Raw genomic sequence first — 26,354 nt, forward strand, 5'->3', positions numbered from 1 at the left:
ATTCTGATGAGAAATTGTAGTATCTTTAGTAATATTTACATTCAAATATTTATAAACCGACATGTTTAAAAGGAGGCCAAAGAGCAATTATGTCACAATGAGTCACAGGACATTAGAGGACAAAATTGTAACTAAATATCACACTGGGGATGAACAGGTTTCACAGAAAACAAATGAATAAATTATAAAAGCTTAGCCTAAGGTTTTTGATTTTTTTTTTGGGATCTAACATGATATTTCTAGATGACTAGAGAAGCTCTGCTGACTAGAACACAGAAAGCACAAAAGCGAGAGAAAGAGCCTTTAGAGATTAGGTTTGTCACTTTAGGAGCAGCTGCTGAATCTGACCCTGCTTTTGGAGGCTGATTTCAATCCTCTGACCCTGGAAAGGTCTAAAAATAGTTTGCAAGAAGCAGACGTTGACCAAGTGCGTCAGATCAGGCGGTTGTTCCTCATCAAGCAGATTCCACTTGCACAGTCGTTGTCTGTTTCTCTCCTGACATCAAGTATATCTTCAAATATGAAGCAGCCTTCAGACTAGGTAGGTGCTGTGTGTATTAACAATCTTATGTTGGTCGACTGGTCGTGCCGAGAAAGCTAACCAGCTCTCTACAGTAACTTAATATACTGTGTGCCTTCAGAGTTACATCAACTTAAACTTGCTCACTGTGGTTAAACTGAGCTGGAAAGTGCTGAATGGAGAAGGAGCAGCACTGCTGTGTGCTTATTTAGCATCACTTGAGGAGCTGGAAATGTGTGGATGGATTGGTTTAGGCAAACAAAATGCGTACTGCTAAAGGATAGTGAAATCTGAAAGTTTTCTGTTTTAGAGTGTTTTGCTGAGGTTTGTTGTTTGATCAAAAATTTTGAAAGTTAAAGCTATATACAATTTTAAAAAAATTAAATTAATTAATCTGTCCAAGTATAATATTATTCAGTCCTTGTGTAGTATAATACATTTTAAGGGAAGGCATGTTACAAAACAATTTTAAAAATAAGCATTCAAACAAACATTTCTGGAACTTTTAGTGTAAGCAGTAAGGTAAAGTATTTTACTAAACAAATTAGGTCCACTTTCACACAGATTGCTATACCAAAATGCTGTCTAAAATTAAGTTCTTATTTAAGCTAATTTACAGATTGTGTTGTCAACTGAAGACTTTCAAAAAGTATAAGTGTAAAAGCAATCAGTCGATTAGGGCAATGTAAGGAAGAATTTCTTCTCATTTGCAAATCCATCTTAATAAAAGGATAAATGTATGTCTGTTTATCTATCTAGTTGCTATGCCCTCTGTCATTCCTAAAAATGGTACAACATTTTTAGTAATCAAAACTCCTTGCATTTATCATTCCAACAGGTGGCACATCACTTACATTAACACTGCTTTTACGAATCCTATACCAAATGGCATATAACAGAGACATATCCATTGCGTGGCACACTGCAAACGCTAAAAGATGGGTCTAACTGCAGCCTGCAATACCTGTGGTGGAGTGGCGGCTCTGTGGCTAAGGATCTGCACTGGCAATCAGAAGGTTGTCGGTTTCAATCCCGGAAATGCCAATAGGGAATCTGCTCTGTTGGGCCCTTGAGCAAGACCCTTAACCTGCAATTGCTGAGCGCTTTCAGTAGTAAGAAAAGCACTATATAAATGCAAAGAATTATTATTAGAATTATTATGACGTAGGTCAGGTAATGCCCACAATGTCAGTCATGAAGCACCCTTTCAGTCAAATAGGCCTCCCACAACTCTAATCTTAGCCATATTTTAATGGGGCCCTAACCGTAACCATAGGGTAATGCGATGGCTGCTTTGTGATGTTGGGGTGTTGTGAGACTTTGTGGTCTACAATTACACAGCGAACATTAATGCTGACGTTTACGCTGACAACTTAAATTACAACCCGTCCTAGACAAATAGCACACAGCTAGTAATATATAATCGGCTAATAAATCTACCTATTATAAAAAGAAATCCTGTCCTGGAAAGCAAAAAGCAAGTCTACGATATGTGATCTTCTCGGGAATCATTTTAAAGACCCGCGAGACCAAAGTCACACCCTACTTACAATTCTATCAAATAGGACAATAGGCAGCAAAGCATTCAGTCTTGTGAAGGATTTGAGCACACACAGATCCAGGGCTCTCAGCGCATATAAAACGTATAAGGACAGTACGTTATAAATTAAATGTCGACATATAAGCGAAGAAGAAAGCAGCGCGGAGAAAAGAGACTCAAATGCGTTGGACAGAAAAAAGAGCAAAAAAGAATAATCGAGGTGCAAATTCAGAAAATAAGGAAAGTAATTATCAGCCCGGAACAAGTGGATTTGAAAAAAAAGCACATCCAATCCAGCTCAGAATTAAATGACAGTGAGTAAAAGACAAAGTAGAACTTCATAAAGACGTTTACAAACGATGGTGCTAAACATATGCAGAGCAGGTTAGAGACTATGAAACCAGTGAAATTAGAAAGGCTCAAAAAAAAAAAAAAAAAAACGTGGAGAAAGTTAACAAATATGAAAGTAGGAAAATTAGAAAATATAAAAAAGTAAAGATCGCAGTAGCGCAAACAAACAAACTGCCTCATTTAACTATGCACCAGTCTAACTTTGGTTTTGCACAATAATTACTACACTATTGCACCTTAACACTTAATTCTACTTTATTCACATAATTTTACTTATTTATTATGTTCTACTATACTGTTATCTTTCAATCTATGACTTTTTGTTAATCTAACTGATATTCTTCTAACATTGCACAGTTTTTGATAAGCGGATCAGGATGCATTTCACTGCGTGTTGTCCTGTATAACTATGCATGTGACAAATAAAGTATCCTGAAAATTTCAAAAACGGAGTTTACCGCACATGCATTTATTGGTTACTTTGTTCATGTATATATATTTATCTGTCTGCTTATTTAAAAAGCTACATTTATCCCAGGAGTCAAAAATGTTCTGTCTAGCACTTGTACAAAAACCTAGACAAAAGCTGAGGTATCACCTTGGTAACCCCATGTACTTTTGGAACTGTGAGAGAAAATTAGCACAACTTTACAGACAGGAGTCCAATGCAGAACTCTACTTACTTTGTTACTTTGTAAAAAAAAATTATTAACTGCTGATGATGTAGATCGTTTTGTCTGTGCTGAAATTCCAAACAGAGAAACCTGTCCTGACCTCATTAAAAAGATTCAGCATATTGGGACTCACAAGATTACAAATATTGTTTTTACAGAAGTTTTGAAATAAAAGTGAAACTAATGAAATAGCAACAATTCAAAGAAAAAAAAATCTTAAAAGTGTGTATCCGGAGAACCAAACACGGGGGTTGGCGAGCGAAGCCCCCTAATATATATAAAATACCTGAATTAAATTGCGTATATTGAAGAGCATGTGTTTTAATGTATTCATCTACACTTTAAAAAACTGCCAGCATTTCACAATAATTTTTCACACTAAAATACTGTTTTGAAAAATGTTGCTGGGTAATCACAGCAGGCTAAGTCATCTTCTGTCATAATTCTGTCATAAGACTACAACCTCATCGGAATGGGAGAAATTTGAGGTCTGACATTGTCCTGGAAAGTAAGATAAAGCATACTAAAGCTGTAGCTCTGTGTCTTGTACTGTTGGATTCACTCACAGTCATGACAGAATAGCTTCTCTGGTTTCCAGGATCTAGCCTACTGCTATGTTGCTGGTACATTCACATTTTATTATACTTTGTTATGTCTTGCTAATCATTAAAACACACATACTTTAAAGATACTTATACCTTTGGTTAGATTAAAAGAACATCTAATGTTTATCCAATTGAAATGTTAATTATTTTATTCCTGCCTTGCAAATCATTCAAATTACGTAATTCTGTTTGTTTTTTGAAAAGGATGCCTTAAGCCACAAGGGTGGTTAAGAAACCATGAGCTACCTCATTTAATAAAGTCACTGGTACCCAGGGACGGATTTATATGAAAAGAGGCCCTAGGCTATTCCACTTATGAGGCCCTTTCACCTTCCATTTTTAAGTTTGTAAATTACATGAGAGATAATAAAATTTTGCTAACAATTTGAATGTAGGCCCCTCTTGATCTTGAGGCCCTAGGCTGAAGCCTAGTTAGCCTATAGGAAAATCCGGCCCTGCTGGTGCCACTTTAGTTTAGGTACTGCCAACATGCATCTATTACTCATTTCCTTTTATGTAATAAGACTTTAACAAAGGCTTCGTTTGGTCTTCATAGCACTTATAAAACCTCAGTAGGTTGATTATTCATGACATGATGGTAAGGAAATTATGAAGGATTCACAGGTCTTGTAATAAATATGTGTCTCAGTTAAAACACCTCAGTGAAGTGCTGTTAGTAGGTCACATTGCAGAGATGAATAAACACTTTACTGATGTTTTATATGACTTATGGAGACCAAAAGAAGCCTTTGTTAAGGTCTTATTACATAAAAGGAAATGAGTAATAGATGCATGTTGGCAGTTACAGAGTAGTAAATCAGTAATAGATGCATTTCTGCAGTGCATAAACTGAAGTGGTACCAAATCGTCATGGTTTTTTAATTTTTGCTAGACATTGCTAATTGTTTTTCTTAGTTTTTTCTTCTTAATAGGACTTTTGAACTGTAAAAAATCCATTCTGTTCTTATTTTGCCAATTTTTAAATGTTACGATTATTTTATGTTGCCACCTTCTTTTTTCGTGCTGCCATTTTGGTGATATTTTGTATACAGTTGCTAGTTTGTTGTGTAAAGGAAATTTTCATTATTTTTTTTCTTTATGCATTAGTCTGTATGTAGCAAACAATTTCTATCATGGAGATGATGAAAGCACAAGAGATGATTGATCCTTTGAATACGTTCAGTTTGAATATGTTCAGTTTTGACATGTTTAACATGTGGTCTTGAATTGAAATGCATACACTCAGAGTAGCCGCTAAACCATGTAATATGTTTGTTTTACCTTCAGTTATGAACTTTTAACTTTTTTAAATTAACATGAACATTGTGTGGCATAGTGAAAAGCAGTTGATGATTTGTTTGATGTATTTTTAATTAGGCCTATATATATGTTATTTATAATATGTTAAGACTGTGCCAAAATGAAATGCATCATGTTCATATGCTTTACATTGCAATGCAGTTAACATGTTGGATTGCATTTAATTTTGGCAAGAATAATCTTCCATTTTTCTATTCTGCCTATAATTCCTAAATAATCTGAGGAAACAGAAAGTTCCAGTAAACCAACTTTATTCAAAATCTGAATGTTTCAAACATTTCAGGACTATAATAATGGTGTCAAATTTAATAATGGTTACTTGATCTAGCCATGCCTCACATGTTGTAATAAAACAAACGCGGAAAGCACAATGAGTTTGGGGCCCAGTCTTGTGTTCCCTGTTTAATAAAGGTAAAGTAAATGAAAATAATTGAAAGAGAACAACAATAGGTTGGAAGTCAATGTCTTTGCTGTAATCAACACAGGTTCTTCAAAAAAGAGAACTAGCTCTATCTTTACCAGGGTTCAAACTGAACCCCTGCTTCCAGAAGCTGAGGTGATTGTATAGGAGCCTCCTGGAAGGGGTAGTGCTTCTGGAACGGGTTAGTAAGTGAGGTAGAATGTCTTCCAGCTGATGTCCTTCTGAGCTGAAGATGGTAACAGGGAAAGTATTAACAACAGCAACCCCTCTTGCCTAGGAGTGGTATTACTTACCTTAAGAGAGCCCTGAAAATGCTTCCTAAGTGTATATCCTTGACAATGTATACCCTCAAGCAAACGTTTAACCAGAAGTATTCATATATTGCCAAAGGATGCATAAAATTGTAAAACCATTTAAAACAAGAGGTCAACATTATTATCATGTTACAATAATACCATCTATACAACATATAGAAAGTGTATGAAGAGCTGTGTTTGCAATTGCTTTGCTGGTTTAATAAATAATTTTATGTTTTATTTCACTTTACAGATATCCTACTTTGAAGTGTCAACAGTAAGAAAGTACACCAACCTTCTTTAAAGGACAAAATGGTACGCAATGTGGACGATCTGGAGTTTTGCCTTCCTTCCCATTCTCAGAGTATACTTGAGGGGCTTTGTTCCCTGCGCTCAAACCCAAAGTTTTCGGATGTCACTCTGAGCGTATCTGGTCGGGAGTTTCACTGCCATCGCAGTGTGCTTGCACTCTGTAGCCTTTATTTCAACAGTATGTTCTCAGGAGACTTTGTGGAGAGCATTTCTGCTCGTGTAGAACTGCATGATGTGGATGCAGAGGTCCTGGATACATTGATAGATTTTGCATATACTGGCAAGCTAACCATCAACCAGGACAATGTCGAGAAACTGATACGCACTTCGAGTCAGCTTCAGTTTGTTACAGCACGTACTGTCTGCAGTCGATATCTTCAACACCAGATTGATGCCTCCAACTGTCTTGGAATTCTACAGTTTGCAGAGACCCATGGGTGCCCAGAGATTGTTGCTAAAGCACATAGCTTCCTATTGGAGAATTTTGGGGCAGTGGCTCAGGGTGAGGAATTCCTACTGTTAGACAAAGAGAAGCTCACATCTCTCCTCAGGGACAAGAGGCTTCAAATACGGGAGGAACAAGTGAGAGTCGAAGCAGCTCTTCGATGGGTGAGATACCAAGAGTCACTGCGCTCTCATTTCCTTCCTGAGCTCTTAGGACTGGCACACCTCTCCCTCCTGTCAGAGGACTACATCACCACTACTCTGCTAAATGACAAACTTGTCCAGGATTCATCCAACTGTGCGGAAACTGTAAGAAGGGTAAGCAAAAGGATAAAATGCACATGCTTTGTTGTTCACCTAGTTCTTGGTTTACACTCTACAGTTGAGAGTTAAAAGCTCTATGAATCATAATTATTTGTGTTTTATATTAAATCTGTTATTTATTATTGGACACATTGTTTTTATGCTTTTAAGTGTTTTTCCACTGAAGATTTTTTGCTCTTGTTTTTCACCTGTTGTATTGAAATACTTCACGTCATCCTGTTCTGACTTTTTGGTTTTTTTTTTACAGAAGGAGGTATTTTGGGAGTTTTATTATTTATAGTTGCTATTATGGGAAGGCCAATGCACAATGTGTGACGTCATTATTGTGATGGTATAAAGGGTGACGGTTGTGCACTTCCAGGTTTTCCAAGATTTTAGATTACTGCAGTTTAAGAATTATAACTTTCCTTGCTCTTTGAACTAACGTATAGACTAAGAAATTACCCCCTGAAGGCTGTCATTTACATAGGTGCTCATTATAATGACAAATCTGCAAGAGACATTGAGTTGAAACAAAAACTCCATTGAGTTATTTTTTGCCCAGGGCCACGAGAGTCCCTAGAATTGCCTCTGGCTACATACATTTGAGTATTGTTTTTGCTTTGCATTTTGGGAGTTTTTACATACAATTTTTCTTTGGTCCATGACTTTTGGTCCTATTGGACTCCGCTGGTGTCTAAAGAGAATATCTTCCTGTAATAATCTGACTGAGACTGAGCAAAATCAAGAGATATTGTGACCAGGAAAAGAAACTAAAGAGGATATGGCAAAAATGAATAAGTCTAAACTGAGAATCAAGGGAAGCAAACACAATAGAGATGTAATACCGACATGTAGTCAAAGATACAAAACATTAAATTAATAATGAAAGTGTAGTTCAAGTTTCCCATAAATTACAGAAAAGAGCCAGTAGACAGGACAAAATAGAGTCGAGATCAGGGACAGACAAAAATGTCTGAATCCCAGAGGGAGTGGTCAAAAGTGTTGATTGTTAAAGCCTAATACATAGAAATGAAATTCAAAATCAAAATAAACTACAAAATGCACTTTTTCATTTTTTGAGAGAAGCTAAATACAAAATGTGCAGTGATGAGAACAGAACAAAAGAAAGCCCAGATTACAACACTTGCTTACTGATGTTCCCCATCAAAACAAGACCAGATCTTCCAATTTAAATATCCTTAAATCCTAAAAAGTGCTAACAGAAATAAAAAGATCATCTTCTCTATTTATGGATGGTAAATACAAATTACACACTCATATAAATTAAGGTTGGTTATTAGAAAATTACTTCACCAAACCTTTTTTGTTTAATATCAGAAACAAAGAAATTTCCCCCAAAAATCATTTCCATGAGCATTATTATTGATTTATTTTAAATATACCAAGAGAACATGTCATAAATGTATATGTTCTCAAAAATTAGTAGAATAATAGCTTCCTAGATGTGTGATTGTAGTTATTTAGGAGACATTTTCCAACCACATAATTACCTTTAATATAAGGAAGAGCAGCACATCCACTCAACTGACTTTGGTAATGAAAGGGAACACTTCTAACAAACTGACTTTGAAATTGGAAGATTTTTTTGGGTTTATTATATTCTGATTTTAGTAAGCAGAGTGGTTTTAATGAGGCTAATCAGGAGAAAAAGAATAAGTTTAATAGCACAAAAGCATGTAAGAGTTTATCTGTGAACTTAAATTGCTGAGCACTACATCAGGCGACCTTTTGTCCAGCACAAATTAGTTTTCAGGTTTCAGGTTTTTCAGTAATCTCGCCCCCAACACAAAATGTCCCTAGAGACAAGAAGACATAATAGCAAGACCTGAAGTAACCAAAACGGCAATGGAAACAGCCCTAAATGAAAGTATAAAATCTAAATAAGGTACGGAAACTTGCGTTCAATACAAAAGATTCTCTGACCTCACAAACCTAAGTAAAAAGTGATTTCATAGATATTTACCCCAGAAATGGAGAATAATTAACAAAATAATCCTTTTCATAACATATTGCAATTCAATATTTTAAGGGCACCTACTCTGAATAACTGATTTTAGTTACATCGAGGTTTGGAGCACACCCTGATACAGCGCTTTGCCACACCCACCACATGACAAACCATCTCAGGATCCTAGTTTAGGACCCGAGTGCAGCATATGCAATGGGTGACACTTCAGCACCACACTAGTTCAGATGGAATAGAACCAATGTAAGGTTTTTTTATGGTGTCTGGTAATCCCTGCAGATTGGAGGGCCTACATGCAGGGCTGGATGCAGATTAACATCATACTCAGGGCAGAGCAATTGCAGGTTAAAGGCCTTGCTCAAGGGCCCAACAGAGAAGAGTCCCTTTTGGCATTTACAGGATTTGAACCGTTGCAAATCCTTAGCCTCAGAGCCACCACTCCACCTGTACATAAACAAGGCAAAAAGATCTCTTCCACTATACTATCTTTGAGTTTCAGAGGAAAAAATGTTTTTTGTTGCTACAGTACATTCCAAAAATGATTTACGGGGTTAACAAATAAATATTGTACTGACTGGAATTACTTCATGTTGCCACTTTATTGTCTGGTCTGTCAGCCATTAACTACTCTTGCATTGCATAGACTGCAGCTGTGTAACAAATCACAACTAAGGAAAGACAGCAGGGACATATGAATTGGCACATTAACAAAAAGTACTTAATCAATTAACCCTATCCCAGAATTCATAAGTCATTTCAAAACTGTCAGTTTCTGCTGGAAAGGAATTAAACAGAACTTTCAGTTTAATGATCAGCAATTATAGCAAAAACCAATTTCACCCTAATCTTACTGAAAGGGTAAGTAAAAACAAATTTAATGGGGTAAGGTACACATGTGTAAACACACATAAGTGACTCGAAGAAAGTCATTGGCTTTACACTATGTTTAAAAGAAAACATCAGTATAATTTCTCCATGTATTTATCTGCCTTATTGTAGTGAGTTACATGTGTGGTTTTGCATAACTTTCATTAGAGCTCACTTTGTTGGGTTGGACACCAACTACTTCTCATTCATCAAATGGGTGTTATAGTGGACAAGTATTGCAGATTTAGTCCTGTGGTAACTGCATTGTTGGTAGCTCCAGGCTTATTATCATTCTTCATCTTCATTCAACCATCCTTTATTACCTAGTAACAGATTACTACCCTAAGACTCTAAAGTTTGTTTTTTGGCAGCAGCAACATGACTGAACCAGTTGCTCATACTGAGCAGCACCCCTTAATGGCAACCCAGATAACCAACATGTATGTTTGCAGGTACCTGTGTGTTGGCTGGCAGAGTTAATGGACTGAGTAGGAATGTAGGAATTAATGGCATGATCTGATGTAGGGCCAGACATTTGAAAAGTACTACACATCCTTGACACCTCTCTGTGGTGAGATACAGTTGTAACAACCATGCTCACGCTCAGATGGCATCAAGTTACACACTCCGACTGTGCTGAAGTGAAGTCCAGACTCAGTCACTCCAACCCGTACTTATCCTTTAGTTTATTACCTGCTCACCACTCCAGCTCCCCAGTTGAAAGACAAAACAGATAAATTAGTCAAAGATAAAGGTTCAGTAGGTGTAATATGAATATATTAGAAGAGGATTAAATATTACACACATACACCCCAAATTCCCCAATCCTGATGTATATGCAGATATTTACAGTGATACAAAAAAAAATGAAACAGACTTAACGTCCTTTGTCTTAACTATGATAGATAGATAGATAGATAGATAGATAGATAGATAGATAGATAGATAGATAGATAGATAGATAGATAGATAGATAGATAGATAGATAGATAGATAGATAGATAGATAGATAGATAGATAGATAGATAGATAGATAGATACTTTATTCATCCCCTCAGAGAAATTCAGGTGTCCAGTAGCTCAAAACACATCGGTAAAAAATTGTTAAACTATTATTATAAAAGCAAGGAGAACAAACATAAATAAATAAATAGTAAAAAGTACAAATGGGAAAACATATTAAACACATAAACAGCAATTGGGCAACTCTCAAGCAAAGAATGACCTAATATCAGCCTGCATGGAGAAGTACTTTCTAGTAGCTTGCTATTTAACCTTGAAAGCAGCTTGTCTAACTCCAGGAAACACAGCAAGGTTCGACTGAAGCATCTAAGCATTTTTTTTCATGAAGTTATCGTTCATGTAGCTCCTGGAATCCGTCTGTCTTGACACAGGTGGAGTTTCAACTGGTAATTCTTGAGGTCCACAAATGTTTACTAAGCACGTGATTCTGAATGTAAATGTGTTTTTGTTTATAGACTGCAATGGAAGAAAGGCCTATGATGAAGACAGGAAGCAGCCAGCAAGAGGTACTTGTAGTGATAGGGGGGCGCTCTCTTGATGATGAAGAGGAAGAGGAGGAAGAAGAAGAAGGAGGTGGAAATGATCCAAGAGCTACTACAAAAAACTGTGCATTTTACAACCCACGAACAAGTAGGTATAATATACAGCAAAGCAATAAAGGTTTATTTTTTGTTAGTTAAAAAATATAATCAGTATAGTAAACTACCATGAGGAGTGCGTTATCATTTTTTTATTCTTAATTTATGTGTTTAAAGTGGTTGTATTAATTAGTTATGAAAGCAAGGAAAAAGTGTTTTTTACAGACCCATTTCCATAAATGTTGGGACACTTTGTAAAATGTAAATAAAAACAAAATGCATTGGTTTGAAAATCATTTAAACCCATATGTAATTAGAAATTGAACAAAGAAGACATATCAAATGTTGAAACCAAAAAATGTTATTGTTTTATGAAAAATATATGCTCATTTTGAATTTCTCACAATTGTTCTATTTTTAATTAAACATAGAATTTACATGATTTGCAAATCATCACATTCACCTAACCTGCATGTCTATGAACTGGGGGAGGAAACTGGAGCACCCGGAGAAAACCCACACAGGAAAACATGCAAAGTCCATGCAGGAAGGACCCGGGAAGCAATCCCTGGTCTCTTTAATGTGAGGCAGCAGCGATACCACCGGGCCACTCAGATGTACAGTAGATGTTATTTTTACTTAATATGTATGTCTTTGGGATGAGGGAGAAAACACATTTGAAAATAATTCAAATAATGTTAGGAGCTACTATGAGGCAGATGAGACAGATATGCTAATCACTGCAGCACTTTTTTAAATAAAAATTACAATTTTCCTTATAAATGTCTAATTATTATACTATACTTTTACATGTTATTCAGTCCAGAAGAAGTGAATTTATAATATTTTCCTGTGACTGAGATTTTTTTAAAATACGTGCTAACTTCAGAGAGAGGATGATGGGCCAAGGAATTAGGAATTAGGGAAAAAGGAACTAGCTTTAACCATAGATAGATAAAGTGGTACAATGCCTTTTCTTTTATTACACATTTGTAATCAATATAAAAGATTGTTGAAGTGTAAAGAAAATAAAAAATAGAAAAACTGATCAGCATCCTAAATTTCAATCCCATGGCCTGTTCCTATCTGTTTGAAGTTTGTGTGTTTTTCCCATGTCTACATGGGATTTTCTCCAGAGTTCTGGTTCCCTGACAATGTTCAGTTTCTATCTTGCACCTATTGCTGCCAGGACTCCCTCATTTGAAACAAGTTTATTTGCAATTGTAATAAGTTGCAGTACATTATGGTTTTAGCCTATGCAAGTTCATGGCTAGTTATTTGTTGAAAAAACAGAAGTGTGTTTCTTTTAACAGCATAGCACATCACATTACCCTGTATGAGAATGTATTTCATATTCTCTGTCATAAGTGAATCCTTCCAAATCTTCCAGAGCTGTATTTTATAGCCTGACTTCTGTATATCAGATTATTTATTCCATAAGCTAACAAGCATAACGCTGTTGACAATTTTAAGGCTTGATAGTCTCAAACATGTATTCAACTGCATCAAGTTTTGCATCTACGAAACAGATGACCTGTTAACTGTTGGAGTGTTTAAATTAACCAAATTAATAGCAAAACCAGTAAGAAATGCTGTGGAGGAGCAACACGAGTACAAGTTCCTACAAGCCTAAGGTATGTTCGTAGGCTTGTTGTTGCCCGGTCAACAGATCTAAGTCAAGTACAAAATGTCTTGTTTGCAAGTCAGTTTTCACATTTGTTTTGACTAAAAATAAAACAGAAAGACAGTTTGATCAATGAACTATTAGCTGTGCAGTGACATACACATAATTTCAATATGGGTACAATAACTTAAAGCCGTGACTTGAAGGTCCTCTCTCTCTCAGTCAAGGTTCTTTATATTTTGTTCTTTTAATTAATTAATTTATTTATTTATTTTTACCTTTTAGGAGAGTGGTTTCAGATTCCTGATTTTCCAGACTACAATAAATGGGGATTCTCAGTTGTTTCCCTAAACAACAATATCTATGTTACAGGTGTGTAAAAAATATTTTATGAATATGAATAAAGGGGAACACAGTCATACAGCTACAAATGTATTGCAATTTCTGCAGGTGGCTCCAGAGGTTCAAGGAACAATACCTGGTCTACTGCCCAGACATGGAAGTATGATTGCCAGGAGGGAAAATGGGTGACTGTTGCTTCAATGCTGAGACCAAGAACCAACCATGTCACGGCTGTTCTGAATGGAGAGATATACGCAATTGGAGGTAACGTGATAGAAGAGGCTGTGACCCTACAGTGGAATGATTTCAAAAAGAATTTGTCCACGTTTGGGTGTCATCTCTTTTCATTGTGTCGTCTTGCTCTCTGCTAGTCATTGTAATTTTTGTAGCACATTTAATACGTGAAGGAACACCACTCAAGGTGTACATACCTATCTGAAAGTTGCTGTAACATGAGAAGATATAATTATACCAAGAAAAGAAGAAAAGTGTATATATACTGAATACCATAGAGTGTGCTCCTACAATTCCTGTAAAACAGTATAAAAAATATGCTTTTGAACTTTTGAGTACTGCCCTTCCACAAAAAAAGTAGTGCAGGCATGTTGATATCACTCTAATTTAAGCCCTTCTATAGCAAGTAACATCAAGAAAACTTATATTTTGTAAAATATGTATTGTTATAAAACATAAATCACAAAGGAGAGACGAGTACAAGGAGAAAAAAGTGCAAACACAGCAAGAACAACAAGAATGTATATTACTGCCTCTTATTGCCTAGCTGAATTCCAAATGGACTGGATGCTTTGTGCCAGCCTGTCCAGTACCACAAAATAATACTCGGGAGCTTCACCGTTCTGGCCTTTCTTCCTACTGCCAACTAGCCCTTTCCCAGCTCTGGCCTTGAGGTAGCTTTACCCCCATCCTGTGTTCACTTACAGGAAATTCAAAAGTCTCAGTGCTATCAATCCACAGTACTCTTATTGGATCCCGAGACAATGATATCTTGAATGTTCCATAACTTTTATAGGGCTAGGCTGCCCCACTTGACAGAGAAACATGGTTCTACGCCATATAGTTTGGAACAATGGACTAGTAGTTAATGGGATGAAGGAAAACAAATAGCCTCCATCCACTCCTAAAATATATCCAACATGGTCCAATTTCTCTCTTCTTGAGACCACATGCTGCCACCTGTGGGTGATGAAGATTTGGTTCTGGAAAAATCACATGGATGGAAAAATTGAAGCCAAATCCTTAACAGGCATTTCTGCTGGGTCTTAATAATTGTAACATTACCTTTAATTGAACTTAAATTATTACTTTTATTCATAATTAATGTACTTAATAACAACAATCCGAAAAGTAAAAAGAGCAAATTAAAAGAGGCATAGGAATAAGTAAAGCAAAAGTTACACTTAAGAAAAATCTGCAAAATTTGAAAAAACAAATTCAGAAATAAACAAATAGAGGGCAAAAGTGAAAGGGCCTGAGTTGCCTCGAAAGCTTGCATATTATAATCTTTTTAGTTAGCCAATAAAAGGTGTCATTTTGCTTGGCTTTTCTCTAAATCCTAAACAAACAAAGCCAAACTCCAGTAACATTTACATTAAGCTTATTCATTTAGCAAATGCTTTGATCCAAATCAACTTACAAATGAGGCCCGTATAATCGAGTTATGATTAGTTATGGGTTTGCTTTAAAGCAAGTTTTATAAAACTAGTTAACAAAAAGTCACCAAAACAAGTGAAAAATGCTCTAGACCGTCAAAGTAAGCAACAATTAATGCACTAGACTACTTAACCTAACATTAACTACAAAAAGAACTTGGCATCAAAACCAAGAGCAGGTTAGGAAGGCTTCAATCAGAACAAAAAAGAACTTATGGAAGTGTGACCCCAAAATCCAGGAAGAGCTGAACAAACATAAACAATTTTCATTACCTCAGCTGCCATCTTCTAATTTGCTGGCTCTTAAATCAAACTGGGAGCAATCGCCCAGCTACCACACCAAAGGGCCTCACCTCCCAGGCTCAACATACATAGCACAAGGAATAAAACTCAAACAACAAATATCGTCTGAATGGAAAACAAAAAGCATAATAAATAAATAAAATAATTTTTAAAGAATAATAAACCTCAAAAAATGGAAAAGACAAATTCATTTTAAATTACAAAGGAAAGACATAAAGTAAAATAAAATAAAATTAAAAAAATACTTGAGCCATTGATGAAAACCTGGCAGTACCACAACACATAGATGTGTGGGTGTGCCATTCAGTGGGCTGACAACCCATTCAAAGTTGACTGATCACGTTTGTCTGATGGTCAGAGAATAGACTGTGGCTCCCTGTGATCCTCCATTGAATTGAGGTAGATGGACAGATGGAAGTAAAAAGCTAACAAATAATTCAGGCTGAACTTTAAAAACAAAGTTTAGGGATGGTAGAATAGAAATTGTGAATGGGTAGAAATTAATTTGTATTATGATGGAACTTCCAGTTCATTAGGTCTGTGACATGGAAAGCTGGATTTAGCAGGTGTGCTTGTTGCTTGTGTAATTTGCTGGTTCAGTCCTTCAGGGAGAGGACTTCACAAATGCTTTTGCAGACATTAGCATTGACATTCTATTCATAAAGTAGTTAAGGCAAAAATATGTGGATTGATTTAAAATCTCCTATCCCAAACAATAGCCAAAAACACAGAAAGACAGACAGGAAAGAGAGCTTTATCACTGGGTCAGACATGGTGGTTATAATGTGGACCAATCAAGTGAAGGAAGAAAGGTGGATGTAATGGACCCAAAATCAAGAATCTGGTTTCACAGCCTGAACAAGCCAACGTAGACCATACTGAAAAATAAATGGAGAAGGGGAACCATAAAACCCCTGGACCTAAAGTGCACACTGAGCTCCAGAATTTGTGAACTTTTCTTATCGATTTTGATGGTATAGTATCTGATTTGTATATCTCAGGTCTCACAGAAAGTTACACATCCCAATGGACTTTTTAAAAACATAACAGAACTAATTGCTGTATTCTTACCAGTGCTTCAACTCTTTTCTCCTGGCTTCAGGCACTACACTGGATTATGTGGAAGTCGAGCACTATGACCCTTATAGTGATACCTGGTCATTGACTGACCCCACTATAAAGTATGTCAGTAATTTCACAGCCACTGGATGTATGGGGAAGCTGTACGTGATTGGATCGTGTGCTGTTAAGTACAACGCCCTGACTCTACAATGCTACAACCCCGTCATAGGTAAGGCAACACTTTGTGCTGCTTCTATCTTAGAAGGTAACAGTATGTTTAAAAAAAAAAAGAAGACTAACTTGGTCACTTGTCTGCTTTGATGTCCAGCATAGAATCATTCTGGGCTTTGGTTTCCATAGTTACAGCATATTACTCTATAATTACCTGTTTACCAGCAGCACAACTATGCATTGTAACTTTTGAAATCATCTCCTTTAAATCTTAAACAGAGGAGAACTACAAGTTAGTCTACTATTAAATCATAATGACAAATGTGCAGTTACAAATGCAGTCTCTTAGTTTATCATAAACATACATTTTCACAGTTTATTTAAAATTACACTGAGACTGGCAATCAATAAAGTGTACTTCTTTATTTCAGTTTTGTACGCCGTTTAGAGAAATTTAGTTTAATGTGGTAGCGCAGTAGTACAGCAGTAAAACTGTCTACTTTATAGAGTGTCTGAGTTCCAGGAATGAACCTGTTCCCTTTCAGGTTTATGTGGATTCCTCAAGTATTCCCCTGCAGCTTGCCAGAGACATATTTTTAAGATAACCCACAGCTTTAGTCTTCTAAGTGTTTGCTTGCATGTCTGTTCAAAAGTGTGTACATATGACCAATGATGGACTGGGAGTCTGTTAAGATTAAAGTATTGTCATGTATCGATCAGGAACATACAGAATTCACGTAGACCCTGGATGGGACTGATTTCCAGGACTCCAAAGCTACGAGGGTAGTAGCAATTACTTCTGTGTCATCGTGCTGTCCTTCATATGCTGTAGTATACAATGCATTATAGGTGGCACAGTGAGTTGCATTGCCCACTCATGGTACTAGCATGCTGGTTTCAAATCCCACATCTTGGTGTTGTGTGGAGTTTTCCTTGGGTTTCTTTTGAGCTTTCCACCCACATCGCTAAAGACATGGGTGTTAGGTTGATGGGCAATTTTAAGCATTTGTGTGTGTGCTTAGCCCTGCAATGGACTGCTGTCCTGTCCAGGGATGTTTGTGCCTTTGCACTCAGTGCTGCAGGGATAAGCTCCAGCCTTAAATTAAAATAAAGTGCTTTGAGAAATGCTATGTCATATTGTATTACAAACTGATTTTTAGTTCTGTATTCTCATACATTAAACCAGCGTTTCTCAACCTTTAAGTATGTGCGACCCGAGTTTTCATAACAGTTTTAATCACACCCCCCCCCCCCCCAATGTTTTTTTGAAACCCTAATAAAACTTATTCTTATATTTTTTGCTGCCGATACACAGCTACAAGTTTAAAATTTCCCTACGAATAGTGAAATTACGCCACATATGGCAACATTCGCGCCCCCTTTTTTGTTACTTGCCCCATAGTTTGAGAACCGCTGCATTAAACAGTACTACAGCTTTATTTTTTAATTGATTTTTAAGGTATGAAGCCTTCTACAAAGACTTATGTACATAAGAACTACTATACTTAACACTATTTTACGAAGCATTTGTATGCCAAAATTCACATTGAACCCATTTATAAAATCTTTTGTTTAATATTTCCCCTTTAATTATTATGAAGCTGGGCATTCATTTTGACTAAATCAAGGTAGACCCAGATTTGCATACCTTTACTTTATCTCATTGTGTTTTAATTCCTGTCTGTGTTCCATGAAGTGGTTCAGTTCAGTACCTCCATGCATGCTCTTGCACCATCAACTAAACTTTAGTTTAATACCTCCATAGAAACCCCATTACATAGTTTAAAACAATACCTAACTAAATGAAAACAAAGATCCATCTATCCCTGCTTCAGTCCATTTATTTCAATACAGATTAGAAACGATTCAGAGCTGTGTTTCAGCCATTGCACACAAGACAGGAACCAAGCCTGATTGGGTTGGCCTGTATATGCATAAGGAGAGTAAAAAGGAGTGGGCATTAGCTGAAATGTAAGGGACTTGGAGAATTTCATTTGAGTTTAAGACGGTCCAGATCAGCTACATGCTTTCAGGAGCCACTTGAATACAGAATCGTCAATAGTCGTAAACCGAGAAGAGCTGGGAAAATGGTGAAAAAGAGGCTAAGTGCTTTTATGAAAACAATATAAACTCAAATGAACAGTGTCCAAATAGTGCAGTGCACCAAATCAAGTTTGTAGTTGAGGTCAATATAATTAATCAATAATCCAATAAAAAGGTTAAAAACTCAGGCAGGTTCTTCTTCTAAGAACAGACATGAGCCCCGATGCTGCTTTTTAAAATCTGGTGTCTTCTCAGCTTATTCCATCAGGACCCTGTAGCATGAGGAGAAGCCTGCTGACAGGTGCAGCTATCCACTTATCTTGTGTTTGGCATCCTAGTGCAAGTCTGTCAGCGTCCACAGGACTCTGCTCCGAACCCCATTTGAGTCTACCTCAGCCAGTCCGTCGGAGTCTGTAAGGGGGACGCTACAAAACAGGGACGCTCCTACTCCCCTTCATTGCTCTAAGGAGCGTTTTTTCTCTAGCCTCGCACTCAAGCAAAGGCCTGCTGCTCGCTTCACCAGAACATACTCCTGACCACCTGCCTTGACTCTTTACAACACGGGCTACTAACAGTCATGTCTCTCTCTTCTTTCTTAACCTCCAACCTCCTTTGTTCTCTCTCCTCCTGATCTGATCCCCCTTTTTACCATACAGACTCCTTTTAAACTGCCCAACTGGGTGCAGCTGCTATCCTCCACCTACTCCAAGGTAAGAGTGAGACACCTGGCAGGTCTACTCAAATTATCATGTGAATATGCAATCAGCCAAGCACCCCCAATTCAACCCTGGAGCCATTCATACACCTGCACCCATTCGGAGCCTGCACACTAGGGGACCTGATTACTTATTTACAATCATGCTTTACCACAGACCTCTTATCACAAAATATTTCACAACAAAGATGAACACAGCTAGGTTTTGATTTTTATAACCAAAGTTGATAGCCAGCTTTGCATGGCCACAACCCTTAAATTACAATCCAACCCAATTACATTTAAATAGAAGTAAATTTCATCATTTCTGCCATTTGCATGCCTATTCAACTATAGAGTTAACCAGTTTAATCAAAATATAAGCAAAATAAACAAGTTATTAAGGAGGTGTGCTCTGACATGTTGACTGCCTTTCAAAATGTTCATTACTTCATTGCTTCACCACTGGACTTTACTTTCTTTATTGTTTCCATTATTTACAAGTTGCCCCTACACAAAATTGTTTTTCTATTGTCTTATTGGATGCATCGTTAAAAATGTAAAAAGTATATAGAAACAGGGAAGATTCCTTGTTGTCAAACCAGTTTTTCACTTCTTCCACCTGATGCCACATTGTGACCACCTCTTACCTTTCACTATCATTTTTTAACTATTTAAGCTCCTATTTGCCAGAGTTAACTTGAGTAGAGCCTATATTATGCTTATGGGAAAGGGGGCGGCTTGATGATCTGACTTTAGATTGAATTCAGTACCATCTTTGCTTTGCTTATCATCTTGTTTTATTGCTCCTCTAATTCAGACAGCTGGAGTATTATAACTTCTCCTTTCATCCCCAAATATCTCTCTGCTCCTTGCTCTGTATCCTTGGACGGGGTGATCTACTTGATTGGGGACAATACCAAGAAGGTCTACATGTATGATCCTGATGCTAACATGTGGCAAAAGGTGAGCTGCCTTTATCATCTTCATTATATATTTCATTTTTTTAAAGTGCAGGGCTAATGATGTTGAATAAAAAGTGATGCGTAAGAATGTCTTCCCCCTGTCTTATTTTCTGCATTATTTCAAGTTTTGCACCATGATCTTTAAACAAGATGTGATCTTGATGAATAATTTAGGAGTTAATTAGTTCATTAAAAAAGTTATGCAATAAAAAATATCCAGTATGAAAAAAATCCTGTTTGATTAAATAGCTGCTTGCACAACCTTTAGAAGCAATACGAAAAACCAGTGGTGTCCTGTAGTTAATCAGTTTCTTTAGCAGTTAGCAGTGTTTTAGCTCAGTAAAGTTTGTGTTTTTTGTGTGCATGAGCTGTTTGTTTAATTAGTTCTTAATGCATCACAATGGGTTTTTGGTTGTGGACCTTGAAGAGGTTATTACAGAAATCAATGCAATTTCATATATTTTTATACCACATTTATCACTGAGTACAGGCTTAGAGCATGTGCAAAAATCTACAATACATTAACAGAAACATTTCAGAACCAAACAACATGTACATACATGAAAAATAACTACATTACACACACAGTGAAACATACTATCAAGCACCATCAATATTATAACTGATATGAGGTCAATTAACAGCAGAGCAGAGGAAACAAAAAGTCGATTTAACAGCATTACTAAAAAAATTAACTTCTGGGCATCAATGATCAGCTATAACAACAACAATTTTTTCAATAGCTTATTTTTATGCAAAGAATGTAGCTCAAAGTGTTTTACAAAATGTTAAAGAAAAAACTAATTTGAAATAGATTAAGTTAAGAATGAATATGTGAGATATTAACATGAGATGAAGTAACATAACACAAATATTCCAGTAATAGATAAAGTACACAGTACAGTCTTTATTTATAGATTTTTTAAGTCTCTTTTTTTAAAATATAACATAATATTAAATTCAAAGTCATGGTCAGACAAAGTCATCATAAGTACTTTGTTGGAGAGGTGTCACTTTCTTGGTAGTGTAGTAATGGCGCTAACAAGAAAATTTCAAATAGAAATTCAATAGAAGAGGAACAATTCACAATGATTACCCACATTGTATCATTGAGCAAATTTCTCTTTCTCCAGCCATTCTGATGTAAATTTACTTGTGTCTGAGATAGCTGTGTTCTTGCATGACCCAACTGTGTTTAAGTCACAGCTCAGGTGAAGATTCTTCTGCAAATGAACAATATCCACAATTTCTTCATTGATAGCAAACTGTCCAGCTTGGCATTTACCACCAGCTTGCTTGACCCACTGGGATGGAGTTCCTACTATGGAAGTATTATTTGCAGTGTGCTACTCTACCTTTCTTGAAATGTTATGAAAGTACTGCATTGTTCTAGAAACATTCAGTGTACTCTAGTCTAGCTAGTCTACCTCTGACTTTGGAGTCTGTGGACACATGGCACACTCTTACTTCACTCCCTATTCCTTAAACTTGAGTTATGTTTTTTGACATTGTGAAGACATTGCAAAGTTTTAAAATTGTCATGTTTGAAAATGAAAGATGAAATATTTATTTAATGGAGATAAGCTCTAGCAAAACACAATACCAAAGTAACACTGAGCAGTAATATTGTAAAATAATGTATGTTTCCTATACAGATCAGGCAGTGTCATAAAAGGTAATGTACTGCATACACCTGTGAAAATGGAGTGAATGCACACTGCCGCTGAGAAGGGGATACAAACTGGTCAGTGACCAAGGCCATTGATGAAACAGAGTGATGAATGTCCTGCTTTGTTTATATTTTGGTTCTCATAAGAACATTAAAGTGGTTGTACTCTTGATACTTGATTTGTGTGTAGCCTACAACCTGAAGATAAATTCTATGTCACTGTTACTCCTTGTTATACCATACACATATTGAAGTGTGTACATATTAATTCCATGTACAGGCTTGTTGGGATAGACTCCAGACCCCTGCAACCCTGCTCAGGATTAAATGGGATTAGAAAATGGTATGATATTTTCTTGTCATAGAGTCCTAGGAGAAGCTATTTTCCATTCACTTTATACTCTGTATTGTGTAGACCTTAACAAAATACTTTTAGACTTCATATGTTACACTATCTTTTATACCTATGCCCTCAGTCATCAAGGAGACAGAGCTACATATTTAACGATGTATTAGAGACAATACATTTTATTATTACTAATGCCACACAGGCAAACAGAATGTGCCTTTACAAACCAAAACCATATAACCTGAGAATGGAAAATGTGTTTTAGGTGTCCCAATAAGTTATAGTTGCATGCGATTCTTCTTGGTCAGCTCCTTATCTGCACAGGCTCAGGCAGCCTGCCTGTCTCAATACAATAGCTGAGACAGAGTTGTCATCACTTCATGAAAGAATGGGAAGAGAGAGAGGTGGTCTTCTCTTCCTGGCAAGATAGTGGCAGAGAGAGAGAGAGAGACTGAGGGAGAGGGCGAGCCTTCTTTTGGTAAACCCCTTGACCAATGGGTGTAGGCAACTCCACTGGTTCATCCAATCCTATTTCAGCCACAATTGAGTTCCAATGATCAATAGAATAATTCTATTTGTCCTTACCTGGGCCATTCACCAATGAAACAGCTCCTGCACAACTTCATTTCCAGTTCAGCTACTTTACAGTGTGAGTGTAATTAACAAGAAAGAAAGGAAATTTTTCAACATTAAAACTGATCAACACTTTTAATAATAAAAGGTGCCAGAGTAGTTCAACAGAGAGATGCCATAGGGGAACCATTTTTGGATCCCAAAAGACCCATCGATATGAGGGTTCCAAAATGAACCCTTATTTATTTAGGTCTATAATAGGCTCAATACAGTAAATAATCATGAATAGATGATAACGGATTTGTGAAATACCAATGGGTTGCTGATTTTAAAAGGTGTCTTGCTACATATGTACAGTAACTCTTAATCTGCTAGTACCCTACTAGGTAGCCTACCATACATTAAAGACTTTGGTTTTTTTTTCTACATATTAGGATTTTTTTCAAAGCACAAACAACCAGCTTCATATGCAGAGAACTCTTCTCAGAATGAATGGTGCTTTGTCCAGCAATGGTTCAATGAGGAACCACACAACCCAGTAAAGAACCACAAAGTGTCATTAAAGAACCAGCATTTTTAAGAATGTAGATGATGTTTTCTTTATCAATGAAATGTTGGGGGTAAAAAGCTGGTTTGTCCAGCTTCCAGACTCTTTAACATTACAAATAAAGACATACAAGGATTATCAACTTATATGCCAAATCACCAATTTTACACTCTTTCGGGCATGGTATGATATTCCTTAACACGAAAAAACACATTTTACGTCCATGCTCCTGTATATATTGAGTGCTAAGAGCTTCTTTCTGGTCACATTGCTACCTTAATTTTTCACATGTAAAACACCTATACATGTATCGAGTTTGATTTAGCCTTACACTTTCCTTATAAGCCTAAAGTAACGTGAGCACTAGAATTTACTCCAAGAAAGAAAAAGCAAGTGGTTTGATTATAAAAAAAAGAAAGAATTTAGTTAGAGACCCCTTAGGGGAAGTGAGCAGAAAAAAAATCAAAATAGAAAAAAAAAAACAAAACACTGGAACGTATAACTCAGGAACATCTAAAGTGGCCAAGAAAAGCTATTGTAGTTAACCAAAAATCCAAACAAAGACAAGAAACTCCCAGAAGTGGGAATCCCAACTGAAATTCAAGTTCAAAATGACTAGCATTTTAATATTTAAATAGGAATTAGTTTATTAAGCACAAACATATTGGAAAAAAATAAATATTAGAAAATGAAACAAATTAAATTTATCAAGTAACTCAATGAAATACCTCAGAGAATTAAATAGTAAAACTGGAATATAACAGGAAAAAGTGAAAATTGGATTATAAAATACAAATCCCAAAATCAATAATAAGGCTATAATACTTTGAAATAACAATTAAGATAGATATAATATTTCCAAACACAAACATAACTCAAATAAAATATATATGCCTCTTTAGTGAGTCAAAAAGAAACTCTGTGGGAAACCACAGAGAAATCTTTACATTTGACACCCAAGACCAGCGTAAAACTTTCCCAAATGTTTCAAAACTGTTAACAATTAACTTACCCCAGACATCTCGATACTATTACAATACATTTATAGAGAAAAGCCTAACAAAAATGTATGCTTTCAGGTTTGGAGACAAGGTTGTCACACAATCCAACTCCCACCGAATATTGGGGGTTGTCCTGTGGTGGACAAGCTTCAGAAAGTGTTGCTACTGTTGAAAGAAGAAGAAGGGTTGTTGATTCACAAAGATTATTCATATGACTGGTCATGACAAAGTCTGATGGGTAACAAACTATATAAACAATTATATGGCAAGTATATTGAAAGGCTAAGATGGAGGTCTGAATCAAAGTGTTGTAGACATACAAGACAAAGAAAAACCCCAACCAAAGTGACACAGTGGAGGAAGAAAAGTAATGTGGATGATCTAAAGCATATGACACCCATAGCTGAAATATAATGGAGGCAAGTGACGTGGCTTGACTTGTGAAATTAATTTTTTCATCTTTATTGATGACAAGAACAACTGTAACAGCAAAATGACTTCAGGAGTGTATAGAAATCTTTAGTTTGGCCTGTAAGAAAGGAGTTTATGCCAACTCAGGTTACTGAAAAAGTTACTGAAAAATTATACCAACGGAAACAAGGATTTGATTGGAGGGAAAAGTGGAAAATAAAATTGACCAAATGCAGTTGAGTCTGCACGGAAGAGTGAATCGCAATCCCAACCCTAAAGAAAAATAATGACAACTGATAATGTAAGCAAAGTAAAGCATATTCAAAGAACAGGCCAAGTGTTTGTTATTATCAGTGGATCTGACTTGATGCTGTAAATAACTTTCCTTAATGTATATGCTTGCATAAAATGGTAGAATAGAATACAAACAGCGGTTTTATTTCAAAGTGTTTCTGTGTTTAAGCACAGAAACTCAGAAATAAGAAGTAAATTTAAGGCTTTCGCTTCTGAATTTGGTAAAAGTGTTAATAATAGTGCCTAGCATGGCTGAATACCTTTACATATGTCTTGTTAACAATTTGTTGCAGTTTCAGTGTGCTTCATTCCCCTTTGTTTTCACTCTTGTATAGGTGCAGATGCTTCACACACTCCACGAGAATGGGGAACTTGTGGTTCTGGGCAGCAGGCTCTATGTCACTGGTGGCCACTGGAAAGGAATGGATGGGGAGTACCGTGTCGAAATGGAGGTGTATGATATTGCTCGCAATGCCTGGCACGTGGAGAGTGCCCTGCCACGTCTCTGGATGTATAGTGGCTCCTGTTCAGTCTTTATTGACATTAATAAATGGGAAGAACCTTTCCCTGTGGATAGCTCCTGATGGTCACATCGAAGTGGTATTACTCCTTGATAAATTTGGGACATCAAACAACTGTCAGCCGTTCTCTTCAGTCCTATTGTGAGCAAGGAGTATACTAAACATATTTGAAATAGTATTGCTTATTGATACCTTTTAATTATGAGACTGAACATAAGAAGTTAATGAAAAACAGTTAATCATCTTTATTGAAAGTTACAAATGTTTATAAATGTTAACATCGTATCCAGGTTTTTTATTTACAAATATTTTCTTAAAGAACTTACCAGTTAAAAGCATGTACAAGAAAATCAGAAAAACTGTTCCAATTTACATTAAAACTACAGTAATGTCTAAGAAAATATTCTAAAATCTGAAAGGGGTTGCAAATAGGGATTTCTAATGCTGGTTCAGAACCCAAAGATTGGAGATACAAGTGGCTGTGCTTTATCACATGAATCCACAGAGTTTCTAAATAGCATCTTCTGGTGCATCCAATCAAAAATTGTGCAACTGTTCTTCCATGGAGTGAACTGTAGTTGGCCTCCCAGAATGTCATATTTGCTTCAGATTTAGAGATTCAGCTGACCAAACAAGAGTGCTCAAGTCATACAGACCATCATAAATACGAAGGTGAGTCAAAAATTATCCTAACTCCGGTTATATTAAAATTTCTGTTGGCAGCACTGTCTTATCAGTGCTTTCCATATGAGGTTCCCGTCTCTCCAGTCACTGCTGTACAGGTGTGAACATGTTACATCAGATCATTTGTAACTGCAGTGTGAGAAACAATGGCTACCTCACTTGTGATTTGCACGAAAGAAGAGCAACG

General features: G+C 36.4%; 1 protein-coding gene across 1 annotated transcript; it reads left to right on the forward strand.

Annotated features, from left to right (window-relative positions):
* The first annotated feature begins 280 nt into the window (after positions 1–280).
* On the forward strand, positions 281–25,892 carry klhl30 (kelch-like family member 30). The gene is made up of 8 exons (XM_028792264.2): positions 281–541; positions 5,981–6,801; positions 11,122–11,296; positions 13,154–13,240; positions 13,319–13,474; positions 16,286–16,474; positions 19,974–20,119; positions 25,298–25,892. The coding sequence occupies exons 2-8, from the start codon at positions 6,040–6,042 to the stop codon at positions 25,544–25,546; spliced, it is 1,764 nt and encodes a 587-aa protein (XP_028648097.1). The 5' UTR covers positions 281–541; positions 5,981–6,039; the 3' UTR covers positions 25,547–25,892.
* The last annotated feature ends 462 nt before the right edge of the window (positions 25,893–26,354 follow it).

Source organism: Erpetoichthys calabaricus, chromosome 2 (genome assembly GCF_900747795.2).
Source record: "Erpetoichthys calabaricus chromosome 2, fErpCal1.3, whole genome shotgun sequence".
NCBI classification, from domain to species: Eukaryota; Metazoa; Chordata; class Cladistia; order Polypteriformes; family Polypteridae; genus Erpetoichthys; species Erpetoichthys calabaricus.

Bases quoted from the DNA above. Each gene is read 5' to 3' on its own strand.
- klhl30 (XM_028792264.2), top strand. From the start codon at position 6,040: ATGGTACGCAATGTGGACGATCTGGAGTTTTGCCTTCCTTCCCATTCT. The intron at 6,802-11,121 runs GTAAGCAAAAGG...TTTTGTTTATAG, and splicing joins GTGCGGAAACTGTAAGAAGG to ACTGCAATGGAAGAAAGGCC. The intron at 11,297-13,153 runs GTAGGTATAATA...TTTACCTTTTAG, and splicing joins ATTTTACAACCCACGAACAA to GAGAGTGGTTTCAGATTCCT.